At 27.9% G+C, this 15,170-nt stretch overlaps 1 protein-coding gene across 1 annotated transcript; it reads left to right on the top strand.

Moving 5' to 3' along the window:
- Positions 1–262: 262 nt before the first annotated feature.
- On the top strand, positions 263–14,185 carry LOC132924377 (7SK snRNA methylphosphate capping enzyme-like). The gene is given in 8 exon segments (XM_060988656.1): positions 263–670; positions 8,264–8,435; positions 8,437–8,549; positions 8,628–8,885; positions 9,092–9,607; positions 12,946–13,360; positions 13,429–13,647; positions 13,716–14,185. Coding segments are annotated over 8 exon segments (1,926 nt in total). The 5' UTR covers positions 263–665; the 3' UTR covers positions 13,944–14,185.
- Positions 14,186–15,170: the final 985 nt, after the last annotated feature.

Below are 15,170 nucleotides of genomic sequence, written 5' to 3' on the forward strand. Positions count from 1 at the left end.
CCCGTCGACTACCCCTAACCACCCCTGAGTACGTATATCCAAGTTGACTGAGTCCAAGTGCACCCGCCGCAAGCACTGTGTGCGACATATGCATTATGCACAACGCACGCACACACGCACACACACACCACACGGTGCGTCGGTGCTCACTGCAACACTGTTCGTTGCGGGCGGTCGCGCAAAAGCGTACCGCCCGTTCCGACGACGACGACGACGAGGAAAAATATAATATTATCGTAATCCGCTACGGCGAGAAGAAGCCGAGACGTGCGCGCGGTAATGGATCGCGCCGGCTCTGGCAGCACTGCGGCAGTCGTCGTACAACACATTGTACTCCTCGGCACCGACCACCAGTTATTAAACATTTCGCCGCCGAACGCGCCGGTACGCAGATTCACACGTCCCGACGTTCGCCGTGCGCAATCACCCGACGACGCCGCCGCCGCCGCAACTCTCCACCGCCACTCACCGCCACCGCAGTCGGCGCTCTTTGCCGTCGCCACACCACCGGAGTGTCCCTCCTGCCACCGCCGCCGCCGCTACCACCACCACCACCACTACCACTACCTCTACCTCTGCATCGTCGCACGCTAAAAATGGCGTCCGCCGCCGTGTGATCGTCGTTGTCGCCGCCGCCACCGACGTCGCACCACGCAGCCTCATTCATGTTGTGAGTATAACAATATTGTGTCGTTACTCGTTATTTGTTTGCAGTCGCAATATTTGTCGTAACCATTGCGTTACGTCTGTACGGAATCGCGTCTTCCGATACGATTTTTTTGTTTATAAATCGTATATTTCTCATTTCCTCCCCCGACACTCTTAATAATAATAATAATAACAATTGGTATCGCGTGTATTCGAATCGCAGTCGCCGCCACCGCGCTTATCGCGGCAAATGATTAACCGTACCGTTGTTTGCGCCGCACCCCCCCACCACCGCCACCAATTACCTCCACGACCCATCGCGCGCATTGCGTTCACGTTCACCTTCACGCTCCGTCACCATACTCACCACTTATTATTATTGTTGTTGTTGTTATTATTACTATTATTTCCTGCGCCGCCGTTGTGTCATACACTCGTACCCACTACAGCTGGTGGTCGGGGAGGTCGGCGCTGCACGTCAAGCACCGTCGCCGGATTATTTCCATTACCCTATTGTCCCCTCCGACGGCGTGTAAAAAACGAGACCGATTTTGCTCGTCCGTCACCGCTGCCGGCGACCATTTTGAAAATTTTTTACGACGGAAAAAAATCGATCGAACACGCGCTTTTTAATTTTTACTACTTCCCGATCCGTTTTTTATTCCCGTCGTAGACACCACTCGACCGCCGCTGACGCTCGACTCCGTAGTCCGGACGTCAGCTTCCGGTCGGCCGCGACGTCATCGTCGTTTTTACCCAATGTTGTAGGTCGCACCTATGTGGGTAACGCGGTGTAAATGCTTACCGATCGGATTCGGTCCCTTTACTTTGGGTTTCTCTAGATTTTCGCATTTAATAATACTAAGGCCGTCGTCACTAGTTATTGGTTGTTGTCGACCGTTACACGATCATCGTACAATAAAGCCGACGTGTGTTATTACTTATTACATACTTATGACCATAGCCTATCGGAATTATTATCCGATGCTCCAAGAGCTGGTTTTATGAAATCGAAAATTCGCGATAGGTTTTGAGACTGTTATAATATGTTTCGATGAAACTATGTAAGCATTGGATGTAAAAAGTACCGGTTTTGTAATTTTATTAACAGCATATTACAAATTTTAAATAAAAATTTAATTTTCTTATTTTTAAATATATATGAAACATATTTTTCATAAAAATGTACTTGATAAGCATTAGATTGAAATTAATGAAAAATAATTTATTAATAAATAATTGCCAATAACTGGCTTTATAATAGCAATGAATCATGATCAACCTATGATATTTTATTGTTGTTTATTTATTTTAATAGTTAATAATTGGTATCTCTTTACAGTTTACCTTATTTTTTTAAAACTTAATTAACTTTTTCAATTTAAAATTTTACCTAACAATATTTAAACTAAAATATATGTACAGGTTACTATAGTTAGTATACTCAGTTTAATTTTTATATGGGCATGTAGCCAAATCTATAGCTAACTATGTAAGATTCAAAAAGGTTATGAGATCACAATCATAAATTTTTATAATTTTTATAGTACTATAAATTTTATTTTTACTTTATTCAACTTGCATGTACATAATATATCATTGTGATTAATTGTACATTACTTATGAATTGAGACTTCCCTATTTAAAGTTATGTATGTAAAAAGGCAATTGTAAGTTGTCTACTTATAGTTACACATTTGGTTTATTTAATATTATATTTTTTCAAAATGTATTTATAAAACAAACAGTTTGTAATTTAATATTTCAATAAGTATGTATGCAATCCAATACAGTTCTACATTATGATTTAGGCACACACAGAAAATGCAGTTATTCAAAGTGGATACTTAATGTCCTTCATATAAAATATTTTAATGTAGTTATTAGGTAATATATATGACAATATTGTCACCCTTTCTATAAATAATGGTAAAAATGTTGTTGATTGATATAGCATATAATACTATTGTGTTTAATATAAATATATTCTATCAAAATAAAATGTATTTTATAAGATGAGCTACAGCCTACTGCCTCCTAAGAAACTCCCAAGTTCTTTGCGTTGAGTTTACCACTCATTTTGGCATTTAGCCATTATAATTGTTTTTAACTTTATTTATATCAATAAAATCAAACAGTTATTTATACAATTATACCATTTATAGAATTTCAGTAATATAAATTGTAAATATTTGTTTTATTTAATTTTCCTTTTATATTCCACATTTTAATTGTGATATATCACTTTTTAATATTTTTTAATATACATATCTAATTGCATCATATATTGCCTATACAATCAAATATTAAATATAGTGTAAAGAGGACGCTACATTTGTCTCTGTCTTACAAGTGTGTAACATATCAAATATATACATATTAGTATTGTTAGCTTTAATATTAAAGTGAATCAACCTATTATGAAACTTTATGATAAGAATTTTATTTGTGTTTTCATATAGGTTTCAAGCAAGAGCATTTTTAAACTGCACTATTTTATATACTCAAAACTCTTTAAAAAATTGAATTATTGTAAAAAACCTACATGCAAATACAGATAAAGTTCTTACCATTAAGTTTTATAATAATATATGAATATACCAAGCTAAACTTGAACTGCTGAGCATGGATTTGCTATGTTATGTACTTGTACGACAGAGATAGTTAGACGATATATTATATCATATATAATAACATAATTTTAGTATTACTTTTATTGTTCAAATTGTTTATATAAATTTTTATATATTTAATTTGTTTATGTATTTTTTTTTCATCAATCTATTTCTAATCAATTAGCAATTTATTTTCTATTTAAAAATGCATACTTTTTAACAGGAAAATCTATAAGCCTTGATGGCTTAAATAAATTGCCTTGGGTTTAAAATGCATCTAACGTTAATTTTTTTTATCAAAGCTATATACTATATAAAATATAGTATAAAAGTAAACAATAGTCTGTCTATGAACTATAGAATTAGTTGTTGATTGTCTATCTGTTAATTTATTATTAATATTATCATATTATTAAATACTGAAAATCCTACAAAAAATAAATAAATAATATTGCAGAAATATTGAAGATATTGTCTGAAACTTCAAGTCAATTAATGGAACAAGTAGAATGTCTAATCCCGTTTTTATATACAATACTTGCTGACAGAGCAACACTAAAATTTATTTTCAGTGAACTCTGACTATTAAAAACATGTGTTTAACAATGAAAAAGCCAGCAGAAAGCTTGACAATTTTACTTATTTTACACTTAAATCAAATTGTATGAAATTTCAAGACATTTTAACATAATTTTGGATCTCATACTTCAGAAATAAAATTTTAATATTGTTTTATAAATTTTAATTTTAATATATTATTATTTATATATATTTCTAAATTTATTTTATATGAATATCACCTAAGTATATATTATAAAACACTGATCATTTAGGTATAAGGCACATTATTTTAAGATAATACAATTAAAAATAGTTAAATTTATTTATAAAAATAACACCACTATGAAATAGCTACTTTATGTTTCATAACTAAATAATTATGTTTTAGGAATACAAAAAAAAATATAAATGTATTAAAAATTTTAAGTAGCTATACATTCTATACATTTTTAAACCTGAATAATAATCAAAACATAAACATTAATAATGTTTTTATGAATTCTATTTAAGAATTTAAAATATGTATTAGTTATACAAGACTTATTTGTAGTTTCTGAGCAGGTGTATTATGAAACATTTTGTTATGCTGTACTATGTATAATTTAAATATATATTCTACAAAATGTCCTAACCTTACCTTGAGAGTTGTTAAAGGAAATTTTTATTTATGATTTTTATATGCTCTTAAAAATTGTACGCTTATCTAAAACTTATTAAATTCTAAAACTATTTATATTTGAAAAAATTTCTTCCTATAAAACTTGGATGCATTTTCCAATATTATTTTAATTTTAGAAATGTATGTCAAGGCTATAAAATAGGTACATGTGTATAGAATCATTGTACACTTATTTACTCCTTGAATTTTGTAGTCTTAACTGTTCAAAATAGATAAATCTATTGTGCGAAAATGAACATGGAAGTGCTTATCTATTAACACTATACGTAGATTTTCTATACTTAGTATTTACATTTTTTAATGTTTTAAGTCATGAACACTTTATGATGATAACAATAAATTCATACTAATTCGTACTTATCCAATTTGTTTAATTTGAATAACTATAAAAATTAAGAATACTGAGTATTAGATTAACAACTACCTACTTATTTCTTGGTAAATTTTGTAATAGGTTATATTTAGTGTATTTAAACAGTAAGTTACAAAATAAAAAATGCGTTTTTATTTTGCTATAAACTAGTTAGTTTTTGTTAGACATTTTTGTACCAGTTGTACTAGTACCACACATTCTTTTTAAAAAAATAATTAATTTAAAATTATTTTAAAAAAACGTAAACGTAATAATTAAAATATATCTAAAAGCGAAATTGCGCTAATATAGTTTTCTATTGATTTTCTCGCGTAGTTACTAGTTATAAAATTATTCATAAGAATTGTATAAGTGGCAAATTTAAGAGGAGGGAGTAGAATAGAGGCACAGGTCCCCCTTGGCGGTTATAATTTAGCTGTATTGTCAGTAATAACATGCACGTGAGAGCGATAATTTTTTACGTTAAGACGTAGAAAAATATACTTAAGAATTAAAGTGAGGGAAAATCGTTTAAATAAATTAACATTGCTTAATATTCACTAAGAAATTAATGTAATATTAGAAGATATTTTAGATTTCTTTTCCAAACAACCGCCTAGGCGTTTACAGTTTTCCCTACAATAATATTTAAATTAATTATATACAATTCAAGTTATTTTTGTTTATCGTATAATATTTTGATTTTAGAAACATTATAAATTAAATTATATTTTTAAGTTTTTCATGTTAGAGCATTTGAGTAATATTTTATTTGAAGGCCTGACATTAAAACTGGTATAAAAACAAAGATGAAAAATTTTGGCACCCCCTCCACCTCAAAAAAAAATCCTAGGTCCGCCGACCGCCACTGAATTGAATAGATTCTTGACCATTTAAACGTTATCGTTATTTTATTTATATGTACAAATATATATTATTTATTTTTAATACCTAGGTAATTATTTAGTAGACAAAGATTAAAGATCAAAAAAATTACTTATTTTAAATATTTTTTATAAATATGCTCTTGGCATGATAAAAGATAATAAGTTACCATCTATTCGTGATAAAAATTTAGTCAATTATATTAATATATTATGGATATTGGATATGAACCAAGCGATGGAGTTTAGTGATTCGCGCACATCTAGTGAATTGTTTGTAAATTTTACGACGTTTACTACTTTATACTTAGTACTTACGTCTACGTCTTAGACGTCGTACTCTCACTTAAGTGAATGTGATCACTGATCACAAATTACTTAATCTCTCGCAGAGAGGGCTTAGAAGAGTTTAATAATATAATAATATTATGTAGTAATAATATAGGTACCTACGAATGTTAAATTAATATATCTTTACTAAATAAGTTCTTTTTTTAAAATTGTTTTTGAAAGTTTGCGCAACAACATTTTAATTTTTTATTTTATAACAAAAATAATACAATTCTATAAACATTTTTTTTATATTATTTTATACCTTTTTTGTAAAATTCTCAGTTAAAATTGTTAAAATTGATTATACATTTTCATGAATATTTTAGCCTGTATAACCTACTTCGACCCTATAAATACATTTCGTACTTAGCGTAATTTGTTTTCCATTAATATCTAAAGATATTGTGCTTAAATTATCCAAAAAAAATAATCAATTGACGATCGTTAATTTAAAAAAAAAAAAAATCTTAGTTTAAGTGCATAAAAATTACCTCGAAAATTACGTAAATCACTCGATAATAGTTATAGTTAATAAACATGAAATTAAATTATATTTTTGTACATTAGAAAAACCATATATTACGACCTATATCAGTATTAAAACAAATTTTTAACTTTTTTTTCCTATATCAAGTTTTATAAAAGAAAATTAAAAAACATCAATTCATCTACAGAAAATGAAACATTATCTTATTATAATAATGCTAATAATAGAAAAAATATTAATTTGTTTTAGTGAAAATAGTTTGTTCTTTAATTTTTAAACTTCTACATAGTGTATTGTTATAATCTTATATTATACAATTTATTTTAAATTTATTTATTTATTGTGTTATAATACTATTATTACGAGACCTTGAATGAAATAAAATAGTGTTTCAGCAGCACTTGAAACTGAAATTGGTGGTTCCTGGCGTTCATAATCTTATGTATTTACTAAACAGTGTGTCTCAAAAGTTCCATATCACTTTAAATATATCCACGGTCGATAACTATTTAAATACGCTTTTTCATCAGTCTAAGTGATTTGTTTTAAATTTATACTTTAAATTAGAATTTTGTTTATAGATTTCTGATGAAAAAAAATACATTCAATTTATCAATTTATCATCAAGGCTTGAAATTGTATATTATGCTTAAACGTAATGAACAGGGAACAGACTTAAATGCTCTAAAAAGCAAGAAATACGCCTTAAAAAAATACGATTTGATGCACTCATAGCAGAATTTTTTTTTTAAAAATGCTCTTAAAGTTATTTTTTATTATTGAAAAAAAATTTTAATTATAGAAATTTTTATTCTTAGGTATAAATTATTCGTATCATTTTCATCATCTTCTTTTTACTTTGAATGAAAAAAAAAGGGTGGACAAGTGGGTATCGCTCTGCTGTATAATAGAGATGGAGAGTAGGTCACTATAATAGATGTATTAAATTTGAATGCAATGGAAGGTATCATTATATACGAAAAACGATCCTGAACGGAGATGATTTGCCAGTCCAGGATAATTAGTAGGATATATTATATTATTAGCTATATTTAAATTGTAATAAATCGTTATTTTAAGCGATTTCGTAAAATATTAAATTTCATACGCTCACAAAATGTTTTTTTTTATTGACGCTGGAGTTCTTTTTTATAGTTATTTGAAGGAAAATTTATGAAAAACCTTGTATTGGGTTTTTTAACTTAAGGTATAAATCACAAAAATTTTATGAATTTTCAACTTCAAAATTCCTTGCTAATTTTTAGGATTATGACATATTTCGTAAACATATTAAAAATATTGGGCACTTATGGTTTTTTTTTGGTACGCTATGTAATATAATTACAAAATAATATTATAATGTTTATAATAAAGTATTAGGGTATTATTTAAAATTAAATATAGTATAGTATAGTATAGTATAGTAAAAAATATTAAATAATTGTATATTATGAAACTAATACAATTATTATAATTATTATAGCTTGTAAGTTGATTTATTATTATTTCCATAAAAACATAAAAACTGCAATATGTCTCATATTTTTTCCTATTGAATTTTAGAATATCTTTTATACATTTTATAATACCTATATATTTCTTATTTTTACCTATATTTTTAAACTTAATTATTTTATTTTATGTTGCTATTTTTTTTTTTCATAAAATACATTTTTTTAATAATAAATTATATTTTGATTTAAGGCTTATAATGGCGACTAAAACTGAAGTTGAGAATAAAACAATTGAAAAACCGCTTGAAACTCAAGATATGAATGCAGTTTGTAAAAATTTGCAGTATTGTGACGATACAATTAAACTACAATCAACAAGGAAACGATGTGTCAGCACGTCAATTCTTATAAGTACATCTCCAAAAAAAAAAAAAAAAAGAAGGTCAAAATATAATACCACCTAAAAAGTTTTTGCTTGGTGGTAGCATGTCTGATCCCCTCAATTTAAATAGTCTCCAGAATGAAGATATAAATAAGTAAATTAAAATGTTTTTATATGTTTAATACTGTCATTTATTTTAAAATTATGTTAATGTATTATTTTTATATTTTAGAGCAATGAATAAAACTCCAAAATCATCACCTTTACACTCAAATACAGTAAACATAAAAAAAGATCAAGTCAATGTTATGATTCCTAGAAATTTATCTGATCCATTAGAACTTAGTCAGTGTGATGAAGCCAAAGCAATTGCGTGTTCTGGCATAGATTCATTAAAACAAAAAACTCCACAAAAATGTAAACCTAAAATACAGCTGTCAAAATCTTTATCCGACTCAGGTTTAACTACTGAAAATACCCCAGAAAAAGAGTAAGTTTTTACTAGTAATAATAAAATTAAATTTTAAAGTGTTTTGATGTTAAATAGTTATGTAACTATATTCAGATCTAATAGTTAGTCATATTTTACAAAATATTACAATTTAAAATCTATTTAAGCAGTATTATGTAAAGCAATATAAAAAAACTATTTTACTCCTAATTATTAACAGTAAATTTTTATTTATTTTTATTCAGTTTTAAACCAGTATATAATAATGAAAAGGAAAGACAGGAAGAAGAAAACATTTCTTCACCACCTAAAAAAAAGTTCAAACCTGAATTGCCTGAAATCTGTATATCCAAGTCTGAGAATAACGAAGCTTCAAGTGAAATAATTGAAGTAATAGAATCCATCATAGATGTATTAGTGAATGAAGTTCTAGTTCAGTCATTAGATAAATGTAATATTCCAATTCCAAAAGCTCCTGTTGAAGCGGTTGTTGAAAAGATACTCGAGCCATGCAAAACGCTGACACCATCACCTGAAAAAAAAGTTGAAGACGGTAAGGATACACAAGAGCAGCGCGAAAAAATTAAGCCCAAAAGATGTGTAGTAAGTCCGGTTGTTAAGCAGCCCTCATTGTCAGAAAAACACTGCAAACCTCAGCAGGTCGTTGTTACGACGTCAACTAAACCAAAACAAAAGGTTAATAAAAACGAGCCCAAGTTTAAAGAAAAAAATTCGTTGTTTAAATATGGAAATTATAACAGGTAAGATTAAATGTTATTGGCAAATCCAAAAATGATTTACCCTATATCACCATGTATTTTAACGTAGTTAGAAAAGAGATGTCCAAACGGAAAAACTCTTTAAACACTTTGAATGGATCAAAGGACTGTATCTTTCAATAAATTGCTGGGTATGATCTAGATAAACTGATATTATGATAATCACTATAACATTAAATAGACTATTATATTATTATGAATTATTTTTGACTAGTATAATATTTGTAGTTATTATAATTTGTAAGAGTTAAGAAAATTATTCTGCTTCAGTTATTTATACTTATATTCCTTAAATAGATACAACTTTGCCAATGTTAACAACTTATAAGATTTGATTCATGATCATCTCAGCATTATTAAAATTTAAATAAAATGTATGTTCTAAAATTTTAACTATCATTGTTAAAATTATAATCAAAGTAATTTTATATTGTATAATTTAGTTCCTCCTAATCACTGCTTATTGTTATTCATCACAAATATTTCATTATCTAGAAATTTTAACACAACCATTTTTACTGTACATATATTTCTAATTCAAAATTATATATTTAATTAGTTCTGAGCTAACCTTGTAATGAAGTATTTTTGACATTGTAGTACTTTAGTAGTCTTAAAATTGTATTTAATATTTTACTTTATTTAGGATTATTGCACGCCTTAGCAAAATACATAATTTCACTTATTAAATTAATAGTATTTAATCAATTTTTGTTTTATAATGAAAGTTTTACCTTTCAAGCTCAGAAGTTCACTAGATAATATACTTACTACTACTTTAACCCTTGATTAGCTTACTTTTTATTCAAAAACAATTAATTTGAATATTCTTCGACGTATGTTTATCTTTTATTTACCTGAGAATCTAATACTAAACATAATTTTATCATTTAGAGTAAATTTTTACCTATTCTTAAACAGGATTTGAAAAGAATTATTTTTCATGGAAGACTTATTTTTTTTCCAGCAGATTTAATTATGCGATATAGATTTAAAACACAAGTTTAGATTCCTCGTCTACTTTAGATCTTACTAACAGCCTTTTTATTTTACAAATATGAACATATATTTCATATAAAGATTTGTCTAATTAAAATGTATATTCAAGTATAAATCGTGTTCCTTCAGATAAACAAATGGAAAAGTTCTACGTAGTAACCAATAATCAAGTAAACATATTAAGCCATTCAATATCAAATAACTTCAGATAATTCTTTTTGTGTAATGAAAATCAATTAATTAAGCAATAAAACAATATGAAATTAAAAGAAAGCTAACACTATACGCACGTAATAAATCTGATTATCGCCTATATGGAACTCCAATTACAAACATTGTGTTTCGAATCCTCTTAAAAGCAAAAGCATTTTCTATCTTTGTACGTTGATTTTTACATTAGTATAATTGTTAATCGAGTTTAGAGCATTTTTAGTTATAATGTTTATACCTTTATGATAGACAATTATTGTTGAAATCACTCCAATATTAAAATTAGTTTTATTGAACATAACAAACTGCGAAGCACCAAGTAAAAACGACCAGGATCTCGTCGTTTGTCTGTTTAATTTTAACACAGTAATAATTACGCATACAATCCTATAAATGACGAATAAATTAATTTTAGTAAACCTATTAACATCGTGACATCCAGAGTGTCGCACTCACTAATTACTACATTCCAGAATGTCCTCTGATAATGCTATCATATAAGAATATAATATTAAATGTCTTTTTCACCTTGTTTTGATACGGCTTTGATAATAAGAATCATGAACAAAATGGTAAACGAAATTCAGTATCTGCCATTTTATCCCGGCAAATATTCAAATATTTAGATAGGAAATTGGTGCCCGGTCACCCGGAGTTCTTACGATCGGAGTGCCTATAGTGGATATTGATCATTCGTTACCCAATAGTTTTATTTTAATATATTTATAGATTTTTTAAGGGCCGCTACATTAACATTTGTTTTCTCAGTCCATCTCGTGCATAATGTAGGAACAAAGATATTCCGTACTTACACGATTACGACTCTCTGGTTCAGTTTAGGGCAAAGGCACTTATTATATATTTTCTAAAGAAAAATATTTCCTGTGCATTGATCGGATAGATTTTTAACATTTTCATTTTTGAATAATTTATTAATGGTTAAAAATAATCGAAATTAATTTAAATAAAAACATATTTATAAAAAGTTAAAAAAATTAAAAATCTATCCGGTCAATGCATAGGAAATATTCTTCTTTAGAAAATATATAATAGGTGCCTTTTCCCTAAACTGAACCAGAGAGTCGTAATCGTAGAAATACAGATTATTTATATTCCTATAACTTATATTGTGCGTGAGATGGACAGAGAAAACAAATGTTGATGTGACTCTTAACGATGATAGTACTAAATTTTAAAATAAATTCAATAAAATAAAATTTTTAAATTCATTTTTTCAATAAGTAGGAACACATTCACATTAGCTGCCATGTATATTATTTTATTCATATATTTGTTTGAAACAAGAATTTCAAAAAAAAAAAACGTAAGTGAAAAAAAAGAAGTTATTAGTTTACCTAACCTAAATGTTGAGTCTCCCGAAATTCGCGAATTTCAGTGTTTTACACATGCGTTAACGCTCTAATTTATTGCGCCTTTAATGAGAATTTTGATTTATTTATTTTTAAAACCCACGTATTTTATCGAGTGAAGAACTTATTATAACCTTACCAGTTAAAATATGATAGTCGCTCCTTTGTCTACCAACTCCGGCGCCTTATTATATTCTTACAATATTTTGTAATTTATACATTTTTATACTTTGAAATAATAAGTTAATATCGAAAAGATTTCAAAACTTAATATTATTTTTTTAATATTTAAATGTTACTTGAAAAATTAATAAAAACAAAACTTTAAAAAATAAGTTGTGTAAATTTATCTATGGTGTCTAACATTTATCTTTTGGTCATTAGTTGGTATAATTTGGACATAATAAATATTTGTGTAACTTGAATAAAAAATACAAATTAAATCATAAAAATCATTAAGAACACTGCTATTGAATTCTTACAAAGCCAAAGCTTATTCGACCAGAATGTAGGTGCTGAAATGATCATGATAAGATATAATTACAATGAGCATAATGTACTCTTAATTTATAATTATTAATCTTCATAAATATTATTTCAAATAAATGTGTAACCTTTTGAAACAATTTGTACTTGTCCAACCTTGGTTTTTAATTTGAATGAATTATTAAACATAAATATGTCACAACATGATACTTTCATAAAACATCATTGTAATGCATATTTTTAATTTTTTTATAGATATTATGGTTACCGTAATCCAGATGATGAAGACAATAGACTGAAAGTGTTAGCTGAACGTACGGATTTATTTTATGGCAAGGACGTGTTGGACATTGGCTGTAATATTGGTCATGTGACATTCAGTGTTGCAAGAGATTTTGGTGCAAAATCAGTTGTAGGAATGGATATTGATCGTAAACTAATAAATATTGCACGCAAAAATGTACAGCATTACATCAACGATACGGCGCAATCTTCCTCACATCTATCATCAAATTACCATTTTAAAAATTATAATTCAAGAAGTCATAACGATCCAAACCGTGATATAATCGAATCATTTCCTATGTCATTACCTTTGCTGTATGGTCCTATTAATTTAGCTGGTATGACGATATCTGGAACATTTCCTTACAATGTCTCTTTTGTACAGGTTAGTAAAGCATAAAATGTGTGATAATTCTACAAATGTAAGCTTATAACAAAGGCAATATGTTACAGGGAAATTATGTATTAGAATCTGATCTTTTACTATCATTGGAAACGTGTAAGTTCGACGTTATTCTCTGTTTAAGCATTACCAAATGGCTTCACTTGAACTGGGGTGATGACGGTTTAAAACGAGCTTTCAAACGTATGTACGCACAGTTGCGACCTGGTGGAATACTTGTGGTAGAGCCTCAGCCGTGGAAATCGTATGGTCGTAGAAAAACATTAACGGTAAATATGACGATAATGTTATTAAACAAGTAGAATATTTATTGACTTTATTTAATGCATAATTTTAGGAAACCATTTGGCGAAATTACAAAAACATTCAACTGAAACCTCCAATGTTTACAGACTATCTGTTGAACGAAGTTGGTTTTGCTAACTGTGAAACTCTTACCATGCCTCACAATCCATCTAAAGGGTTTCAGCGTCCGCTCAAATTGTATAGAAAATCTAACATATTAGTATCTAGAAACAAACCAAAGTGTACGATAGTTAAACCAAATGAAACCCAAAAATCATAAACATGGTATTGAAATACTCACTTATTTTGTTTTAGGCAATCAAAGTCTTGAATATTTATGTTATTGTTCTTAGCACTGTAATTTAGTAACTGGACCACGTGTTTATTGACATTTATTACCAAATTGTTATTTAATATTTTTCGTTTCTCGTAATATTTAATATAATTCTATTCATTGTACAATTTGTAAAATGAATAAATATTTTTTTATTGTTGAAAATATATTGATAATGTTTTATTTTATTTTTTCATAATTTTTTATGATAGCATTTGGTTAAACATTGTTTATTTATTGTTATATAAATAACAAAAATATCATTCTTCCATTGGCTTTTACTTTTATGCATACATGTTCAATGGAACGATCTTTAATAATATATTAATCTGACATTTTAGCACTATTTTTTTGGTTTAAAGACAGATGTAAGTAATCATCGGTCATTTATTCATGTCGTTCTATTGTATACTAGTTCATTATACAATTTGTACCTAATCGCCCCTTGAAATATATTTTAAAGTCAAAAAATTATATTTATTATATTATTTGAGATATTTGTAGAACAAAAAATAATTTTAATATTTCAATTAATATTCAACAGCTTAAAAATGCTGAAAAATGCTTAAAAATATTAAATTTTATAGTGTATACTGTAATGTTATTATGAAAAATGTATGATCAATCAAATTATTTCAAATAATAAAATATTTTAGTATATTATAATAACTTAAAGTAATTAGACCAGTGCTTGACAGAAGTTAAGTGCAAACATAATCGGGAAGTAACATCTAAGTTAACAGAACTTTACTCACTATTTGTTCATAATGAATAATACTAATACACTATTGACTAATTTTTAGCACAGTTCAATATTTTTCAAGTAACTCAATTACCCTTAATTGTAAAATTGATAATAAGAAACACAGATAAATTAAATCATCTTTTTCTAACACTTCTCTCCTAAGTCCTGATTCTAAGGGATCAGCTACACTTGTCTATAACGTATAAAGCTCTTGTTCATCTACCTCTTCATTACTTTCTCAAACTATTTTTCATCTCATTATAATATATTCTGGCTATAAATCTCTTCTTTGGTTTTCCTCTCAAACCTAACCCAAAATCTCTTTCCTTATATGTTCATTTCCATAACAACTCTCAGTCTACCATTCTTTTCTATATTATGATACCTCTTCAATTCCTACAACGCAATTCTTTATTCAATAGCATTAC

The sequence above is a fragment of the Rhopalosiphum padi genome, chromosome 3 (genome assembly GCF_020882245.1).
Source record: "Rhopalosiphum padi isolate XX-2018 chromosome 3, ASM2088224v1, whole genome shotgun sequence".
Lineage (NCBI taxonomy): Eukaryota > Metazoa > Arthropoda > Insecta > Hemiptera > Aphididae > Rhopalosiphum > Rhopalosiphum padi.